This window comes from Callospermophilus lateralis, chromosome 10 (assembly GCF_048772815.1).
Source record: "Callospermophilus lateralis isolate mCalLat2 chromosome 10, mCalLat2.hap1, whole genome shotgun sequence".
Taxonomy (NCBI): domain Eukaryota; kingdom Metazoa; phylum Chordata; class Mammalia; order Rodentia; family Sciuridae; genus Callospermophilus; species Callospermophilus lateralis.
In genome coordinates, this window is record NC_135314.1 from 110,549,872 (window position 1) to 110,571,353 (window position 21,482).

At 41.7% G+C, this 21,482-nt stretch overlaps 1 protein-coding gene across 2 annotated transcripts in view; it reads right to left on the reverse strand.

Moving 5' to 3' along the window:
• Nucleotides 1–18,409, reverse strand: part of Veph1 (ventricular zone expressed PH domain containing 1) — a 217,734-nt gene extending 199,325 nt beyond the window's left edge. For both annotated transcript variants that reach the window (XM_076868484.2, XM_076868483.2), the window contains exon 1: nucleotides 18,272–18,409. In XM_076868484.2, coding sequence (XP_076724599.2) covers nucleotides 18,272–18,409 — 138 coding nt within the window. The remainder of the gene's footprint in view (nucleotides 1–18,271) is intronic.
• Between the last annotated feature and the right edge of the window lie 3,073 nt (nucleotides 18,410–21,482).

The following is a 21,482-nucleotide window of genomic DNA, read 5'->3' on the forward strand; positions in this document are numbered from 1 at the left end:
CCTCAATTGATATTGGTCTGTTTAGGTTGTCAATATCTTCCTGACTCAATCTGGGCCAATCATATGACTTAAGAAATTTATCGATGCCTTCACTATCTTCTATTTTATTGGAGTATAAGGATTCAAAATAATTTCTGATAATCTTCTGTATTTCTGAAGTGTCTGTTGTGATATTGCCTTTTTCATCCCGTATGCTGGTAATTTGAGTTCTCTCTCTTCTTCTCTTTGTTAGCGTGGCTAAGGGTCTGTCGATTTTATTTATTTTTTCAAAGAACCAACTTTTAGTTTTGTCAATTTTTTCAATTGTTTCTTTCGTTTCGATTTCATTAATTTCAGCTCTGATTTTAATTATTTCTTGTCTTCTACTTCTTTTGCTGTTGTTTTGCTCTTCTTTTTCTAGGATTTTGAGTTGAAGTATTAGATCATTTATTTGTTGGTTTTTTCTTTTTTTAAGGAATGAACTCCAAGCAATAAATTTTCCTCTTAGAACTGCTTTCAATGTGTCCCATAGATTCCGATATGTTGTGTCTGTGTTTTCATTTATCTCTAAGAATTTTTTAATTTCCTCCTTGATGTCTTCTATAACCCATTGATCATTCAGTAACCTATTGTTCATTCTCCAAGTGATGCATGATTTTTCCTTACTTCTTTTATCGTTAATTTTCAATTTCATTCCATTATGATCAGATAAGATGCATGGTATTATCTCTACTCCTTTATATTGTCTAAGAGTTGCCCTGTGACATAATATATGATCTATTTTTGAGAAGGATCCATGTGCTGCTGAGAAAAAAGTGTAACTGCTTGATGTTGGGTGGTATATTCTATATATGTCAATTAAGTCTAGGTTATTAATTGTGTTATTGAGCTCTATAGTTTCCTTATTCAACTTTTGTTTGGAAGATCTGTCCAGTGGTGAGAGAGGTGTGTTGAAGTCTCCCATGATTATTGTATGGTGGTCTATTAGACTCTTGAACTTGAGAAGAGTTTGTTTGATGAACATAGCTGCACCATTGTTTGGGGCATATATATTTATCATTGTTATGTCTTGTTGGTGTATGGTTCCCTTGAGAAGTATGTAGTGTCCCTCTTCATCCCTTTTGATTAACTTTGGCTTGAAATCTATTTTATTTGATATGAGTATGGACACTCCTGCTTGTTTCCGAAGTCCATATGAGTGATATGATTTTTCCCAACCTTTCACCTTCAGTCTATGTATGTCTTTTCCTATCAAATGCGTCTCCTGAAGGCAGCATATTGTTGGGTCTTGTTTAGTGATCCATTCTGCTAGCCTGTGTCTCTTAATTGGTGAGTTTAAGCCATTAACATTCAGAGTTATTATTGAGATATGGGTTGTTCTTCCAGCCATATTTGTTTATTTATGTTACTAAACATGGTTTGTTTTCCTCTTTGATTATTCCCCCCCACCTTTACTGTACTACCTCCCGCTGTTGGTTTTCATTAATATTTTCCATTTCCTCTTCCTGTAATATTTTGCCGAGGATGTTTTGAAGAGATGGTTTTCTAGCTGCAAATTCTTTTAACTTTTGTTTATCATGGAAGGTTTTAATTTCATCTTCCATCCTGAAGCTTAATTTCGCGGGATACACAATTCTTGGTTGGAACCCATTTTCTTTCAGTGTTTGAAATATGTTATTCCAGGATCTTCTAGCTTTCAGAGTCTGTGTTGAAAGATCAGCTGTTATCCTGATTGGTTTACCCCTAAATGTAATCTGCTTCCTTTCTCTTGTAGCTTTTAAAATTCTCTCCTTATTCTGTATGTTGGGCATCTTCATTATAATGTGTCTAGGTGTGGATCTCTTATGATTTTGCACATTCGGCGTCCTGTAGGCTTCTAGGATTTGGGATTCTGTCTCATTCTTCAAGTCTGGGAAGTTTTCTCGTATTATTTCGTTGAATAGATTGCTCATTCCTTTGGTTTGGACCTCAATACCTTCCTGTATCCCCATGACTCTTAAGTTGGGTCTCTTTATGTTATCCCATATTTCTTGAATGTTCTGCTCATGGTTTCTTAACAGCTTTGCTGAGCTGTCTATGTTCTTCTCCAGTTGAAATACTTTGTCTTCATTGTCTGATGTTCTATCTTCTAAGTGTTCTACTCTGCTGGTAGTATTCTCAATTGAGTTTTTAAGTTGGTTTATTGTTTCCTGCATTTCCAGGATTTCTGTTTGTTTGTTTTTTATAACCTCTATCTCCCTGTATAATTGATCTTTAGCTTCTTGGATTTGTTTATGTAATTGATTGTCAAAGTGGTCGAAGTGGTCTTTCATTGTTTGATTTTGCTGTCTACTGTCTTCCTTGAGACTCCAGATCATCTGAAGCATGTATATCCTGAATTCTTTATCTGACATTCCATCTGCTGCAGATATTACCTCTTCTAAAGTTGAGTTGACCTGCATTGCTTGTGGTCCTTTCTTTCCTTGTCTTTTCATACTGATCGCGTTTCTTTCTGCTTGGTGAAACTGTTGTGTTATTGATTTTTCCCCCTATATATTTATATTGCTCTTGTATAGCTGCAAAGTCTCCCTCGCAGGCTTTGGCGGTGGCTCTGCCCCTCCTCCAATTGAGGCAATGTGCCTACCACGCCAGGAGGCCGCTGTACCTGTACTTTCGATGGGCCTGTTCTTTCGGTGGTCACAGGTCCGCCTACCTTGCAGGCGTGAGCAGCGGCTTTGCCCCTCCGCTGGCCACTAGGCCTGTTCTGTCTGTCGGTTGCAGGTCTGTCTACCTAAAAGGCGCTGGTGGCGGCTCTGCCCCTCCCCCAACCGGGGCGATGTATCTGGCGGGCCACTGGGCCTGTTTTGTCGGTGGTCACGGTTCCGCCTACCTTGCACGCGCGTGGAGCAGCTATGTCCCTCCGAGAGTTGCTGGGCCTGACCTGCCGGTGGGTGGCAAGTGCGCCTACCTTGCAGGCGCGGGGGTGGCTCTGCCGTTCCGCGGGTCACTGGGGCTGATCTGCTGGTGAGTCGCAGGTCTGCCTACCTTGCAGGTGCCCGGTGGCTCTGCCCCTCCCCCAACCGGGGCGGGGCGATGTGTCTGGCCGGCCGCTGGGCCTGTTCTGTTGGTGGTCACAGTTCAGCCTACCTAGCAGGCACGTGGGGCAGCTGTGCCCCTCCGCAGGTTTTTGGGCTTGACCTGCCGGTGGGTCGCAGGTCTGCCTACCTTGTAGGCTCGGGGGGTGGCTCTGCCGCTCTGTGTATTGCTGTGCCTGTTCTGCTGGTGGGTAGTGGGTCTGCCTACCTTGCAGGCGCCCGGCGGCTCTGCCCCTCCCCCAACTGGAGCGATGTGTCTGGCGGTCCACTGGGCCTGTTTTGTCGGTGGTCACAGTTCCGCCTACCTTGCACACGCGTGGAGCAGCTGTTTCATTAGTGCCTGGGCACACTCTCCTTGTTTGCCTCCCTCAGGCCCTAAGTTTGTAGAGCTTGGGGCTGAGAACCCCCAGCAAATTTGCTTACCTTCTGGTAGCCACGCCCCCGTATCTGGTGCAAGAGACCTCAGTTGTCAGCACTGGTGGGAGCGGTAGCTGGGAGACCTGCGCCACGCGGCTCCGGCCGGCTCCTGCGTCAGCGCCGCCTCGGCTCCCGCCGGTTCCCGTGCCGCTGCCGCGGTTCCCGCCAGCTCCGGCCGGCTCCCGCGCCGCTCCTGCTAATTTAGAATCCGCTGCGAAGGAATCTCTTTGGCCGATCTTTGGTGACTTCCCCTCTCTGCTATGGCGGGCCCCTGGCTCCTTGCAGGAGTGACCGAAGGGAGAGGTGGAACTGGCTTGTCTCTTGTCTGACACAATCTCTGGTTTTAGATCCCAGTTCGCTAATTCATAGAGGCTTGGTTAGATTTCCTTCCCGTCCTCTCAAGGGGGGGAGCCCTTTCCCGGGTGGGCAGGGCCGTTAGCAGAGCCGGAAGGGCACGGGCCTTCTGTCGGGCCAGGCGGGGACCCTTCTGGCTGCGCTGGGCCGCCGGGGGCGCCCACAGAGCCAGGCAGACGGCGCCCGCGTGGCTAAGAGCCGGGCGGGTCGCCAGGAGTGCCGGAATGGTGGGAGCTGTCTGCCGGCCGGGCAGGGACCCTTCTCGACGAGCAGGGCCGCCGGGGGCGCTTGTAAAGCCGGGCGGCTGCAGCCTCGTGGCTAAGAATCAGGCGGGCGGGGTGGCTGTTTGCAGAGCAAGAGCAGGATGGCTGGAGCTGTCTGCCGGCCTGGCGGGGACCCTTCTCGCCGAGTAGGGTCGCCGGGGGCGCTTGTAAAGCCGGGTGGCTGCAGCCGCGTGGCTAAGACCCAGGCGGGCGGGGTGGCTGTTTGCAGGGCAAGAGCGGGGCCGCCAGGGTAGCCGGGATGGCGGAAACTGTCTGTCGGCGGGGCAGGGACCCTTCTCACTGAGCAGGGCCGCCGGGGGCGCTTGTAAAGCCGGGCGGCTGCAGCCTCGTGGCTAAGAACCAGGCGGGCGGGGTGGCTGTTTGCAGGGCAAGAGCGGGGCCGCCAGGGTAGCCGGGATGGCGGAAGCTGTCTGTCGGCCGGGCAGGGACCCTTCTCGCCGAGCAGGGCCGCCGGGGGCGCTTGTAAAGCCGGGCGGCTGCAGCCTCGTGTCTAAGAACCAGGCGAGCAGGGTGGCTATTTGCAGAACAAGAGCGGAATGGCGGGAGCTGTCTGCCGGCCGGGCGGGGACCCTTCTCGCCCAGCAGGGCCGCCGGGGGCCGCTTGTAAAGCCGGGTGACTGCAGCCGCGTGGCTAAGAACCAGGCGGGCGGGGTGGCTGTTCGCCGAGCGAGAGCAGGGCCGCCAGGGTAGCCGGGATGGCGGGAGCTGTCTGCTGGCCGGGCGGGGACCCTTCTGCCGCGCTGCTCTGGGCCGCCTGCCGCTTGCAGAAGCGGCCGGTGGCCGCGGGATTGGACTCTGAGCCCGCGCTGCCGGTCAAGTTTCACTTGTCTGGGGCAAACTGTCACGTCTAATAAACTTACTAATTCTCGGCAGGTCTCCTTTCAACGGAATTTTGCTAGAAGATCCTCAGTAGGTAGAATGTAGCTGTTTTAATGGGTGTTTCTGATCCTGTTAATGTGGAGATATTGAAAGTGCTGCTTCCTCGCCGGCCGCCATGTTGGATCCCCTCTCTGTAATTCATTTCTCTCCTTGTTTTTTTCCCATTCCCCTCACAACCTCTTATATGTAATTTTGTATAACAATGAGGGTCTCCTTCTATTTCCATGCAATTTCCCTTTTCTCTCCCTTTCCCTCCCACCTCATGTCTCTGTTTAATGTTAATCTTTTCCTCCTGCTCTTGTCTCCTCCTTGCTTATAAACATCACTTGCTACATCTCTTCTGTACTCTCTTTGTTCACAATTGAAACAGTGCAAACTTGCTTCTATCTTCATATCACATTTTCATTTCTCTTAAAGAAGTGTATTTTTACCATTTTTAGAAATATTTGGTTTATAGGATGCCTGCCACACCATTCATGTTGTTGTAGTTGTTATACTGTGGATGGAATAGTTGATACATGCTATTTTTAAAATGCCAGATCTAGTTTATGGCTATTTATTGTTTTTGTTGTTGGCAATTGTTGACCCCACAATTCCTGGGAGTTTTTTTGTGGTAATTAGTACTGCGGACATCATAGTAGACACAAGGCATTTATTTCAATGCTGTATATTGTTTGCACCTTACTTCACACAAAAACTCACCATATTCAAACTTCAACTATAATTTTATACAAAAAAGAGAAGAGAAAAAACCTCAAACTAATGATCAAGCCCCAAGTAGAAATATCTGGGGGAAGAGAATACAGGTCCTACTCATGGAAATCTACTCCTACAGCAAAAACAGAATTAACAAAAAGATGGGGCATACCACACCTACAAGGGGTCTCAATCTGGATGGCTCTAGGAGACTTTGGTATGAGAAGGCTGCACCTTTAAAAAACCCACTATAAGAGTAGAAGAGATAGTCACCCAACAAATGCTTAAAACCCAACACAGGAATACAAGAAATATGAAAAAAAAGAATACAACATATGCTAAAATTCATAATTGATCAACAACTGACTTCAAAGATATTAAAATGGATGAAATATCAGATAAAAAATTCAATTCAAAGAATCATTATAAAAGTGATCAATGTATCCTAAGAGAACACAGAAAAATAACTGAATTAAGTAAGAAAGCCAATACAGAAATTCACTAAGGAGATAAAAATATTGAAAAAGAACCAAATAGAAATCATCAGAAACACTGAAAAAAATTAACAGAAAACTTTAAAATGAAAGACACAATAAATCAAATAAAATGTTTAGCTGAAAGTTTCTCCAGTAAAGTAGACTGTGCTGAAGACAAAAAGTCAGAGCTTGGGGGAAAAAATGGCCAGACTTGAACATTAAGACAGTTTTAAATACAGAAAAATAAATAATCATGACCAGAATATATAAGAACTCTAGGACAACATTAAGAGAACAAATTTAAGAATTGTTGGCATTATAAGAGAGTTTTGAGACACAGCCTAATGGAATGGATAACCTCTTCAGGAAAATAATATAAAAATTTCTAAACCTTGAGAATAGATGGACATCAAGATACAAGAGACATTCACAACCCAGTATCAACAAGATTAAAAAAAAAAAACCCTCTCGATAAACCATTATAATGAAAAATCAGAATAGAATTTTAAAATCCTCAATAAAAATATGTCCCACCACATTTAGAGGCAAGCCCATCAAAGTATCTTCTGAGTTTTCAGCACAAAGTAAACTCCAGGAGGGCTTGGAATGATGTATTCCAAGTCCTGAAGAAAATAACCATCAACCAAGATTGCTATATCTAGCAAAGCTATCCTTGAGAATCAAAGAACTAAAACCTTCAAAGACAAGAAGAAACTAAAAGAATTCATGATCACTAAGCCAGTACTACATAAAATACTTGAAGATATACTACGCAAAGAAGAACTAAACAACAAACCCCAAAGTTCACAAATGGACAAATCTCATTTGAAGAGGAGCTAAGCAAATGAGAAATGGGACCAAATTAAACATTAAAAGTAAATAAAAATAGCATAAATAAATAAACAAACATCTCTCAATAATAATATTAAATGTAAATGGTTCCAATTCCTCAATTAAATGACATAGGCTGGCAGAATGGATTAAAAAACAAAACCTTACTATATGTTGTTTGCAAGAGACTCATCTTACAGATGAAACAGCCACAGGCTGAAATTGAAAGGATGAAATGAATATACTTTGTAAATAGAGCCCCAAAACAAGCAGGAGTAGCTACTCTCATTGCCAAAGACGCAGACTTTAAGACAAAATTAACAGATAGACAAAGAAGGTCCTTCATGTGGTAAAAAAAAAATTCCAACAAAAGACATAATGGTAGTAATATACATGCCCCAAACATTAGTGTACTTAATTACATAAAGCAGACACTACTGGACTTAAAGACGCAGAGAGACCCCAGTACAATAATGCAAACCTCTCTCACCAATAGATAAGTCAGACATCAACTCAGTAAAGTCTTTTCAGACCTGAAAAATACTATAAATCAAATGGACTTAACAGATATATATGGAATGTTTAATCCAAAAACAGCTGAATACATTTTCCTCTTAGCTGTTGATTGAACCTTCAGTGAAATAGATTATATTTTAGGGCACAAAACAACTCTTAGCAAATACAAAAAAGAATTGATATAATTCCTTGTATCTTATCTGATGGAATTAAATTAGAAATCAACAACAAAAATACATACAGAAATTATATAAACACATGGAAATTGAACAATACCCTTTTGAATGATGAGTGGATGATAGACTAAATAAGGGGAAAACTTTAAAATAACAGCATCAAATGAGAATAGTGATACCAGAACATCTAGGACAGTATAAAGGCAGTATTAAGACAGTATTAAGAGGAAACTTCAATAGCTATGAGTGACTATTAAGAAAATCAGAAAGACCCCAAATAAACAACCTAGTGATGCCTCATAAGATCCTTAAAAATCAAGAAGAAACCTATTACAAATCTAGTAGATACAAGTAAATAATTAAGATCAGAGCCATAATGAATAAAATGGAGAATTTTTAAAATATAAAGAATCAATGAAACTAAGAGTTCATTCTTTGAAAAGGTAAGAAGATTAATAAACCCTTAGACAAACTAACCAAAAGAAAAAAGAAAGAAGACCCAGATTTTTTTTTTAAAAAAAAAGTTGGTGAAAAGGAAGAAATCACACAGACATCACAGAAATTCAGAGAATTAGAAGGGACTATTTTGAAAACTTATATTCCAATAAGTGGGAAAGCCTTGTAGAAATGGATACACTTCTAGACATATATGACCTGCTAAAATTGAATCAAAAGAATATAGAAAATCACTACAAAAACCAGTAACTAGCAATGAGATAGACACAGAAATAAAAAGCCAATTCCTATAAAGAAAAAAGTCTAGGACCAGATGGATTCTCAGCCAAATTCTACCATACTTTTAAAGAACTAATTCCAAAATACTGCTCAAATTATTCATGAAATAGAAAGTGATGAAACATTTCCAAATTTATTATTTGAAGCCAATATCACACTCTTACTAAGAACAGATAAGGACACTCAAAGAAATAAAATTGCACATCAGTATCCCTGATGAACTTACATGCAAAAATTCTTAATGAAATATTAGCAAATTGTATTCAGAAACATTTTAAGAACATTGTACATCATGAACAAGTTGGTATTATCCCAGGGATGTAAGGATGGTTTAATCTATGCAAATTAATAAATGTAATTCATCACACAAATATAATTAAGGATGGAAATCACAGTCATCTCAATAGATACAGAGAAAGTCTTCAACAAAATTTGATACACATTCATGAGATAGAAGGAACCTACTTCAATATCATAAAGGTTATATATTTTAAAAAAACCCAAAGCCAACATTATACTAAATGAGGAAAAACTGAAAGCATTTCCTTTAAAATATGAAACAAGACAAGGAAATCCATTCTTACCACTCCTATTTAATACAGTGCCAGAAATTCTAGCCAGAATAATGAGGCAAGAGAAGGAAATAAAATGGATTAAAATAGGAACAGAATAAGTCAGTTATCAGTGTTTGCAGAAATATGATCTCATAATTAGAATATCCAAAAGGCTCCACTAAAAGACTACTAGAGCTAATAACTTCTGTAAAGAAGCTCATTATAAAATCAACATACAAAAATAAATACTTTTCCTATGCATTAATAATGTGTCTCTGAAGAGAAAGAAATCAGGAAAACAATTCCATTTACACTAGCCTCAAAAAGAAATAAAATAGGGGCTGGGACTGTAGTTCAGTGATAGAGTACTTGTCTAGCATGGGTGAGGCACTGCGTTCGATTCTCAGCATCACATACAAAATAAATAAATAAAGTTATAAAAATATAAAAAAAGAAAAAGATATAAAATACCTAGGAATAAATTTAACCAATGATATGAATGACTTCTACAGTGAAATCTATAGAACACTGAAGATAGAAATTGAAGAAAAAACAGGAAGATGGAAAGACCTGCCATGTTCATGGATTGGCAGAATTAAAATTGTTAAAATGGCTATACTACCAAAAGCAAAATGCACACCTTTAAAATAGCAATGACATTCTTCACAGAGTTAGGAAAAATGGTCATACAACTCATTTGAAAGAATAAAAGATCCAGAAAACCAGAGTAATTCTAACCCCCCAAAAGCAATGCTGGAGGCATCATAATACCTGACTTCAAATTATACCCCAGAGCGGATAGTAACAAAACCTTCATGGTGCTGGCATAAAAACAGACATGTGGACCAATACACAGAATAGAAGCCACAAGGACAAACCAGCCCAGCTAAAATCAGTCATCTGATCCTTAACAAAGGCTCCAAGAAACATAAACTGGACCAAAGATGGCCTTTTAATAAATAGTGCAGGCAAAACTGGCTCATTAACATGTAGAAGAATGAGACTAGATCCTTATCTCTTGTCTGCATTAAAGTCCACTCCAAATGGATCAAAGACTTAAGAGTTAGGATCTATGCAACTCTTAGAAGAAAATATAGGGTCAACACTTCAACAAATAGTCACAAGCAATGATTTACTCAATGGAACACCTAAAGCTCAGAAAATAATGCCAACAATTAATAAATGGGGTGGCATCAAATTTAAAAGATTCTACATAACAAAGGTGACAATTTAGAATGTTAAGGGACCACCCCACTGACCTGCACAGTAGCCAAGGCCCAGGCCCTAGCCCAGGACTGCACGCCGACCCATACAAGAACCAAGGACAAGGTTAGTCCCAGGACTGCCCAGCCTACCAGCAGACCCACACTGGAACCCAGGCCTACCCCAACTCCATCTTGGGAACCTATAGCCGTTGCTATAGCCCTCCCCACAAAGTAGCCTCCAGCTTGAGACAACAGATAGGGCCTAGAGGCAGCTGCATCTCAGAACAGGCAGCCCCAAGCCATTGTAAGGCCCACCCTTTCATCCTCATCTCTGAAAATGGTTGCATCCATCTTGGGACAGCTCTTTGCTGACTTGAGTTATCTGCACTATTACCACCACCACCTTTAGTTGCAGTAGCATTTATTGTGGGATACCAGCTGGGTACTAAAAGCCCAACACCAAGTAAGGTACAGGTAATCTGCAGGGACACTATAAGATTATACGGTAGAAACTATAATACCTCAGATTTGCACTGCAAGAAAGGAAGACATATAGACAACATGAAAAAACAAGGGAGGAAAGTGCCCCAAACAAAGCAGGATACTACAAAAATAACAGAATCCACGGACAGCGAAGTTGATGAAATGTCAGAGAAGGAGTTCAGAATGTACATAATTAAAAAGATCTGTGAATTAAAGAATGATCTAAATGAGCAAATGTAGGCAAAATTGATCCCTCCAACAAAGAGATAAGGAAACAAATATAGGTAGCAAAAAACTACTTCAAGAAAGAGATTGAGACTCTGGAGAAAAAAAACACAATGAGAAATCCTTGAAATGAAGAAAACAGTAAACGAAATTAAAAACGCAATAGAAACAGACTAGATCCCTTGGAAGACAGAACATCAGATAATGAAGGCAAAATATACAATCTTGAAAACAAAGTTGATCACACAGTGAAGATAGTAAGAAACCATGAACAGAGCATCCAAGAATTATGGGACAACATCAAAAGGCCAAATCTAAGATTTATTGGGATAGAGGAAGGCACAGAGATTCAAACAAAAGGAATGCACAATCTTGTCAATGAAATACTATCAGAAAATTTACCAAGCATGAAGAATGAATTGGAAAATCAAGTTCACGAGGCTCACAGGACAGCAAATGTATAAAATTACAATAGATCTACACCAAGACACATTATAATGAAAATGTCTAGCATATACAATAAGGATAGAATTTTAAAAGCCACAAGACAGGAATCAGATTACATATAGAGAGAAACTAATTAGGACCTCTGCAGATTTTTTAATCCAGACCCTGAAAGCCAGAAGATCCTGGAACAACATATACCAACCTCTGAAAGAAAATGGATGCCAACCAAGAATCTTATATCCAGCAAAATTAAGCTTTATATTTGATGACAAAACAAAAACCTTCCACGATAAACAAAAGTTAAAAGAATTTACAACTAGAAAGCCTGTACTATAGAACATCCTCGGCAAAAAGTTCTATGAGGAGAATCGAAAAATAACAATGAAAATCAGGAAAGGGAGGTATTACACTAAAGGAGAAACCAATCAAAAGAGAAACAAATTCAAGTTAAATACCCCAAAGAAACAAAAATTACTGGGAATACAAATCATGTTTCAATAGTAACCCTGAATGTTAATGGCCTAAACTGACCAATCAAAAGACATAGACTGGCAGACTGGATTTTAAAAAAGACTCAACGATATGCTGCCTTTAAAGACTCATCTCTTAGGAAAAGACATCTACAAACTGAAGGTGCAAGGTTAGGAAAAAACATACCACTCACATGGACCACAGAAACAAGCAGGTGTTTCTATCCTCATATCAAATAAAGTAAACTTTAAGCCAAAGTTAATCAAAAGGGATAAAGAAGGACATTTCATACTGCCTAAGGGAACCATTCACCAACAAGACATAACAATTATAAATATATATGCCCCAAACAATGGAGCATCTACATTCATCAAACAAACTCTTCTGGTTCAAGAGTCAAATAGACCACAACACAATCATTCTGGGTGACTTTTAACACACCTCTTTCACCACTGGACAGATCTTCCAAACAAAAGCTAAACAAAGAAACTCTAGAACACAATAATATAATCAATAACTTAGACTTAACAGACATATATAGAATATTTCATCCATCAATGAGTGAATATACTTTCTTCTCAGCAGCACACGGATCCTTCTCTAAAATATCTTATGACACAAAGCAACTCTTAGTAAATACAAAAAAGTAGAGATACTACTCTGTATTCTATCAGATAATAATGAAATGAAATTTAAAATCAGTGATAAAATGAAAAATAGTAGCTACTTTAACACCTGGAGATTAAATAATATGCTATTGAATAAACAATGGGTTGCAAAAGACATCAAAGAGGAGACTAAAAAATTCTTAGAGGTGAATGAGAACACTGATACAACATATCAAAATCTCTGGGACACTATGAAGGTGATACTAAGAAGAAAGTTCATCACATGGAATCCATTCCTTAAAAGAAGAAAAAGTCAACAAATAAATGACCTAACATTATATCTCAAAGCCCTAGAAAAAGAATAGCAAATTCACACCAAAAGCAGTAGAATATAGGAAATAATTAAAATCAAAATGAAATCAGTGAAATTGAAACAAAAAAAAAACAATTGAAAAAATTGACAAAACAAAAAGTTGGTTCTTTGAAAAAAATTGTTAAACCCTCAGCCATGCTAATGAAGAGAAGGAGAGAGAAAACTCAAATTACTGACATTTATGATGAAAAAGGAAATATCATGACAGACACTACAGAAATACGGAAGATAATTAGAAACTATTTTGAAAATTTATACTCCAATAAAATAGAAAATATTGAAGGCATTGACAAATTTCTAGAGTAATAAGATTTGCACAAAGTGAATCAGGATGATATACACAAGTTAAACAGATCAATTTCAAGCAATGAAATAGAAGACACCTTTAGAAGCCTACCAACCAAGAAAAACCCAGGACCAAATAGATAATGTTCTTATGCAACACTTAATTATCACCTGCTAATATATTACCTATTTTTCTTATTGATTTTATTTTCTGTCTATCCTGGTTTATGGGTTATGTCAAAGTTTTTTTGTTTGTTTGTTTGTTTTGGTCTATTTTCCTTGTTTGCATTCTGACATCCAGTATTAGCATCTGGCACATAGTTGGCACCTAATAAATACTGGCTGAAAAAAAAATGGAAGAGTGTAGGTACACAAATTGTTAGCATTAACAGGAGAGTTGGTGAGTTTGCTGTATCACTATACAAGAATTTATGTTATAATCTGCCGCAGTCTGTCTGGGCACAAGATCACGAGCCACTCAAACAAGAACAAACTTTATTTTTGAAATAGCCGCCAATACCACGTATGCACCCAGGAAGATTCCCGATCCACACACGCGGCGTTCCCCGGTCTCCTCCCGGAACCCCAGAGCAAGTTCCTCCCCCGGAATTCCCTCCTACTGCACTTTCCCAACCAATGGGAACTCTCCAGGAGTCCCGCAGCAGGCGGAGGTAAACAGCAGGAGTCCGGTATCCATATGAATGTAATTTTTAACATAATCATATCATCTCAATGGCTAGCTGGCATCACCTTTCAATCAAAAATGCCATGCATCATATTAATTGGCTGTGGCTCTTAGCAATAATCACCTGAAAAAACTGTTGAAAAATATAATTTAAAAAAGATTATCAATTATCATTTCAAAAAAACTATAAAATGCTTTTAACAAAGGATTACAACATTTTTAAGATCCTTAAAAATTGTAAAACATCATTAATGATATTTAAGATTTAGAAAAATGAATGGAATATAATGTCTATAGATAAGAAGACAGTTGACAAGGATAAGGATTTTCTTTAAGTTAATCAACTGACAAATGAAATTCCACGAACATACCAACAGGATTATTCCTAACACTTGAGAAGCTTAGTATAAAACTATTAAAGAACAAAAACAAATTAAAGCTGATTTTAAGCAGAAGTTTGTGGATATTGTCCACCAGATATAAATATGAATTACAAAGTTAAGAGACAAGCTTACACATTAGAACAAGAAATGTATACTGAGAGATGCCTAAGGGTCAAGGGATTAATGCAAGAATATGCCAGATGCTCCAAGTTAATAAAAAAAAATGTTTTAAAACCACAACAGAAGAAGCAAAAAAGCATAAACACCACTCCTTTGAAGAGGAAACCCAAGTGGCAAATCACAAATGAAAGTTTGAAAAAATGGTAGACCTCACTAATAACAAGGGAGGTAAATGCTTAGACAATAGTTCCATGCTGCTTCACTGAGATTGAAAAGAAATTTCAAAATCTGGTAAAAGAGAGCATTGGTGAGTGTTCAAAGCCACAATACTCTCATACACTGCTGGTGGGGGGGGTATAAATCATGTGGGAAAGCAATTTGGTGTAAATGGTAAAGTTGGAAACACACAGAATTCTAGAACCAGTTACTGCACTTTGGACTGTGTACCTTAGAAATACACATTTGCCAAAATTGACAAATGTAAGAATATTTCTTACTGCACTGTTTAAATAATAAATGCCAAACAAAAGAAAGAGGGATATATAAATTGTGGTATGTCCATACAATGGAATACTCTGCCCATTAAACAAATGGAACTATGTGAACCAGAATGCATAATCTCAAAAGCATTGTATTAAGCGTTATGGCACTGTTTATATAAAGTTTAAAAACGTGAAATACAATGCATATGTAACAAAGAGATAAAACCAAGCATGAATGAGTATTACAATCAGGATACTGGTTAACTTGGGAACATAAGGAGGAGGCTTGGATTAAGGAGAAAGAATCATGATATTTAAAGAGTCCAGACATGTTGGAATGAGGACCAACAGACAGGAAGATGTTTGTAAAGGTTTAAAAGGTCACATAATCCACTTAAAATTTTTTCAAGTTATCTAATTATAAGATTTGATTCAACCACAAAATCTTAGCATATTACAGGATAAATGCAGACAATGTGTGATGTTACTTTATCAGCCAGTACTCCAAGCAATTGGTCCGAGTGAGTACTGATAGTGATCAATAATGACAACAAATCAGGACACTCCAAGGAGGTGACCAGATGTGGAGGACCTAGTAGCACTGGAAGCTACCTTGGGGTGTGCTCCATGGGCTTGGCACAAGACCACCCTGGGAGGATTAAACTAACAAGGTCCAGTCTTCACAGTGGAACTAGCTCGCTACCAGCCTAGCTTGAGATACCCCCTGCACATGGTGTCTGTATAGGTGAAGGGGTGTGTCTCAGGGACAGATGTTGGAATGTGGAAGTAACAGAGGAGGAAGAAACATAATTAGTAACTTTGCTCCTTCTCTAGAGAAAGGCTGAGCAGCAGTCTTGGATAAGAATTCTTTTTTTTGGGATAAGAATTCTGACCCATATGAGTAACAATTTTCATAGTTCAATGAACAAATTGGCATCTCATTTGACTTCCAAGTCTTGCATCTGCAGAGAATGAGTGGGATTACATTTCACGTATCCTGACAAACTTAAACCTGCAGACCTGAGGGTCAAGGTCTATGGGGTCAGGTGGCACAGCTTCCTGGACACAGGCCTCTCCTTTGTCACAGAAAACATGAGGTCACTGAGAATGTCAAGTTGGAAAGAGAGAAGCCAGAGGTGATACCTGATGCTTATTTTCAAAGGTTCAAATGTTTCCTTGTAGGAACAGAGTTAGACTCTCAATTGTTGGGGGCAGAGAACAGAATAAAGAACAATGAGTAGAAATTTCAAAGAGCAAGATTTCATCCAGCTGAAATGGGCACAGCCAGCCGTTGGAGCTTTCAACAGCGGAAGAGCAATGTCTTTACCAGTTAGAATTCTTTGATCAAAAGCAACAGGAAAAGTGTGGACAGATTCAACAAATGACAATGATAATAGTAATAATAACAATAATAATAAAGACAAGAGGCAGACCAAGATCTGATAAAACAGGTGGAGTGTCTGGCCTGGGAAGAGGCAGGCAGCAAGGTGACCACAGCCACAGGGAGCAGAAAACCCAGGACTGCCTCTTGGGGCACCACCATGACAAATCACCCTCTGCTGACATCTTCCCTAGAATTATGGGAACTAATTCTGATTGACAAGTGTGGGTCGGGACAGGGCAGGGGACCATCAGTGAGGAAGGCCCATCAAGGCTCCATGCAATGGAAAGAGACTGTTTTACCAGAGGAAAACCCAGGCAGGAGGAAGTTTCAGAAACCTGCAGTGTCCTCACCATTGCACATGCAGGAGAAGCCATCTGCTTGTCAGGAATCCCAAGGAAGAATTTTTGCCCTGGAAGGAAGATAGAGAAGGCAAGCTAGGAGGTGCCTTCTTGTTCCACATTTCTGAAGAGGAACTGAGACATGACTACTGAGATCCAGGGTCATTAGGAAAGGTCAGTAAGAAAGACCCTGGCCTGGTCAGGAGGGAGGATACAAGCAGTTCATGGGGTAGGTAGTTACAGAGTGGGCATGAGGGCTCAGTGGATTAATTGGGATAGGAAGATAGGAGCAAGTGGTATTTGTCACCCCACACTTAATGTATGTAAACTAGAAGTCACCATTCTTCTGCTCTCCCTGCCATGGCTACAGCTAAACAGAAGACAAATGTGAAAGAGGGTAGCGGATGAGGAAGACATGTGGTCACCTTGCCCTCAGACCTGCTGGTTGGGTGCAATGCTAACTAGAAGGCTTGATGTCCCCATAATGCTCCTGGTGACAAGGGATCTGCCAGGCTTAACAGTGAACTAGTGAGGACACATAACAGACTTCTCCAGTCCTCAACTCCTGCATTTGATGTCTGTGAGACCAAGCACTTAGTGACAGAAACAGAAGAAATCATTGGCCACTAGTGACCTCTGGTGGAAATGGGCTTTAGGGACCTCAGATGCTTTTTGAGTTTTGTTTCTTTTCTTATTAGAAAGACAAAAATGAGTGGCCTATGCATTCAACTTGTTTCCAGAGGAGTGAAGAGGGGTGGCCAGGAACAGCACAGAAATGGGAATATAACCAGGACCACTTTATGTTTTGAGTCAGACTAAATTGATTAACGTCCTGGAAAAAAAAAAATGTGGACAGGAAATTGCTGACAAAGACATGACCTGAGAAAAGAAGAGTGTTTAGGGAAGTGACTTCACTGGCCTGGGGGAACCTTGGCATGCCACTGGCAGCCAGCAAGAGGACACGCTGACAAGCTCCGAGGGTGCATGCTAGCTGCCAGTGTGCCTGTTACACTTCTCCTTATTACTGCACAGAAACCAGCTGTCATCTCTGAAACACACACACATCTGCCAACTGGGGACTCTATGCACTGCGGGGATATGACTGGAGGCTTGGTGGCCCAGGCCTCTGAGTGGGATCAGTGTTACAGAGGACCAAGCTCAACTGAGAAGGTCAACCTCAAACTGCACTGGGCACTTGCCCTCTGCCTTCTCTGGAAAGTGTTTTCAGAATAGGTGACCCTTGACACAGCAGAGTGGCATACAGAGGGAAGGGGACGTTCCACGGAGGTTTTAAATCTGTCAGATCACACCTGGGATCAGGAGCAGGGGAGCTGAATTAAGTGGTGGTGGAAGGTAGAAAATGGAGCAGAGGAAGAATTCAAAATAGAGGCAACAGGGCACACAGAGTTATCAAGCTCTGGGTAGCCGTGCTTGACAGCAGAGGATATTCATCCTTGTCTCCTGGGAGGCAGGAAGTGTCATCTGCCTCCTCCCATCGTCCAGCCCCCACGACGTACCCCACTTTGTTTGCTTTTTCCTTGAACTTGCTACCTCTCCTCTCCATGTCAATTCAAGAATGCAAAAATAGCCCCTAAATAATGCATTTGTGAGAATGCCCACTCTGGTCTCCATGAGTGGACCAAAGGTGGACCAAGTGCTATTTCTTAGACACTATAGGGAAAAGTTCAGAGAGACCAAGGCTACTGTCCTTCACCTCCCTCCAGCAAAGCTCCTTCCCCAAGGAAATACCCAGTCCCCAGGCTCTAGGACAGGCCGTTTTAGGCAGCTGATCGACAAGCCAATTTACTTACTGAAGATGAGCTAATTATTTTAATCTGCTCCAAAGCTTCTGTCAGGCTGTCTTCAATCTCAGAGTCATCTAAGGAGAAGAGGTCCCCGGCTCGTGAAAGATCTTTTTGTCCCAAAACCAATCTGAACAGTTGATGCATGATGAGGAGTTTGATCAGTGGACCCTCCGTAGACCCTGAGCCATACACTCAGCTCGCAGAGGTCAGCAAGAGAAAACACGTGGCCCGAGGGACTTCATAATCCACACGAGGGCATGTCACTCCAGACTTTGGGGTCTTCGTGGACACTCTGCAAGGAAAACAAATGACACAACGTAACCACGGGCAGAATGACAAGAGCTCAGACAGAGAACTCATAGCAGAGAGAAACTCGGACACGGGCAGAGTTGCAGACCCTGGGTTAATGGTCTTCAAATGCATTTTCTCCTTATTTTTGTCTTAGAAAGTTGTCAGAAATCATTACGTTTCTCCAGAACTTACTTTGAATCTTAAAAAGTTGCACAAAACCCACACTCGTTTTTCTCCACTTTTCTCCCTTCTACAGCCTTCTACTTCTCTCTATGCCTCAAGGAAACAGTGCGCATGCCCAGCACTTGCCAGCTGTTTCCCAAATAGATTTCCATGGAAATCAAACAGAGGGGAAGTGGAAGGAAAGAGAGTTTGAGACCTGCTGCTGGGTGCTTGTTCCTCTAGAGCCTGGCCACAGACACCCTGCGGTCCTCCTTCCTGGAGTGCCTGGTGACTGTGGCAACAGAAGCCCTCCTTAGGCTCTGCTCCAAGGTGGCCTCAAGATTCCCACTACCCCTGAGCATCCCCCAGTCAAAGACCTGTGAGATGAAGGGCTCTGCCTGCAAGGACAGGGTGGGGTCACTCTGCACTGCGCATTACCATGACCCTGAACCAGAAAACTGCCCGACGGGGAGCAAATGCAGTGCAGGCCAAAGAGGGGGTGCTCAGAGGTCAGACAACCTCCCTCTGTTCCCACAGTTGGAATAATCAAGTCCCACTGTACTTCTCACCCCAGCGCCAGTCCACAGAGAGGAGGCCAATGACACATTAGATACCTTACTTTTCTCACCAGCTTCATTCCAGGTCAAACAAAATCCCAGATCATTTGCACTGGTAGAGACCTCAGCAATCCTTTAATGACCTTGGAGGAAGGACAATGTCCCCAAGTAGTTGGGGAAGACAGGAGTCTTCCCTAGGATCTAGGGTAAAGTGGAATCACCCATACTTGCAGGCACATGCCCAGATAGTAAGTGTCTGGAATAAGTTACTTAATAAAAGCAATAGAAGATTCTGCCCAGCGTTTTACTCTGAGTGTGTTCCTGTGAATGTAGGTGGAAAGGGAGAAGGAAGCCTGGTTCCCAGGTGCTGACTCAGATTTCCCTCCAAGCTGGCACTGTAGGAGCACATCCCTGTACTGGAGGCAACTTTCAAGTTTCAAGATACATACTCTCCATACAATGTGTTCTCTAAATATAAGCCAGACTTCCATGAGATACTTAACTCTGTAAGTTCTCTGCAGTATTTCACACAGTGCAACTGATTGATGGTCTTTTGAGACCATCTTTTAAGAGCTTTCAGGGGCATTATTGCCTATATGCAATTTTTGCTCTATCTGCCAGCTTTAGAAATACGAGGCCAAAGGCTCACCTGCCTTTGTTGATATGCCAGGTACAGATGCTTTGCAAATACTGACTTATTTAACCCTCAAGATACCTATATCTTGTCATCCTTGCTTGCTGGTGAGGAACCCAAAGCAGTTAAATAACTTGCTCTGGCCATACAGATAGTAAGGTGGCAAATGAGGATTTAGACCCACAGACTCCAGTACCCACTCCAACCTCATAACCACTAAGATATATTGACTCCGTGTAGATGTGAGGCCACTATTGGGAGTAAAGGTCCTCAGAGCAACATTTACATTTAGGAATGAGGGCGGGGTCATAAAGCAAGAAAATTAATACCTCTTCTCTCCTGTATCCTTGCCCATCTGGGATTTAGGCCAATTGGAGAGCGAGAAAAGGAGGTCCAGGAAGAAGAAAAGGGGTGGGGGTGTGGAGAGGGTTTCTGGATGGGGAGGGGCACAGTGAAGGTACCACAAAGTAGCCTGCAACCTGACAGATGTGGAAAATTGAATTACAATATCTACAAAAGAAGAAGGAGGAGGAGGAGGAGGAGGAGGAGGAGGAGGAGGAGGAGGAGGAGAAACAGGACAGTGTTTCCTAGATTTCCCCTGAACACATTCTTCTTCCAGTCTCAGACATTTGCAGAGACAATCTCACTGAAATGACATCCAGGAAAATAGACTAGATGGAAATGAGCTCCCTCAACCAGTCAGCCTGTTGGACCACATTGGGCATTTCAGGAAGCAGAGCCAGCTGCCCCACACGTATAGGGGAAGCAGCTCTGACAAGGAGCAGATTTATATGCTGGTGGAGATGGGCACCCATCAGCTCTCCCAGGACCCTTCACTCTCCATACTTAGGTGACACAGGAGTGGCATGCCACGTTCATGCTTTCTGTGTCAGCTGTTACTCTGGAGTGACCACCGTATGCAAAACCCTTAGCAGAAACACGAAGCTGTCCAGCAGATCTGCGCTTGAAGTCACTCGCAGATCTAGGAGCTTGGGAGGGATGAGGCCAGTACCACATATTCTACAAAATGCAATGACTGAGAGAAAAGCCATCTGGGCACTAGAGAAAGAAGTTTGGAGAAGTACAAGGGAGAGAGAGGTCAGTTTTAGGGGAAGATGATAAGGAAGGGCTTTATGGAGCAGCACATTTTAGGTTAAGTAAGATTTTCTCAGATTCTGTTCAATGCCCATGTGCTGAGCACACACTAAATCAAAGCTTGTCTGAGGACTGAGATTCCAGGTCCCGCTTGGCCACTCGGTGGCTGTGGGGCCTGTGGTACATGCTTTTCCTTCAATGAGTCTCAGTTTTCTCATATGCAAGATGCTAATGCATGTCTAATCTCTCTCACCAGTTTCTTGAAGATCAGAACTAATCAAGTGCAAACGAGTCCTTTGCAAAATAATGACACTCTTGGGGCTCAGAAAACTATACACCAAGGTGGAGGCCCTAGTGAAAGCCTCAGAAGCAAAGTTTCTCTCTGATCTTATCCTGCACTCCTCTCTCATGTTCTCCATTTTCTCCCCCAAAGCACGGCATAGAAACTAGCATTTCCCTTGCCCAAGGCTGGACATAG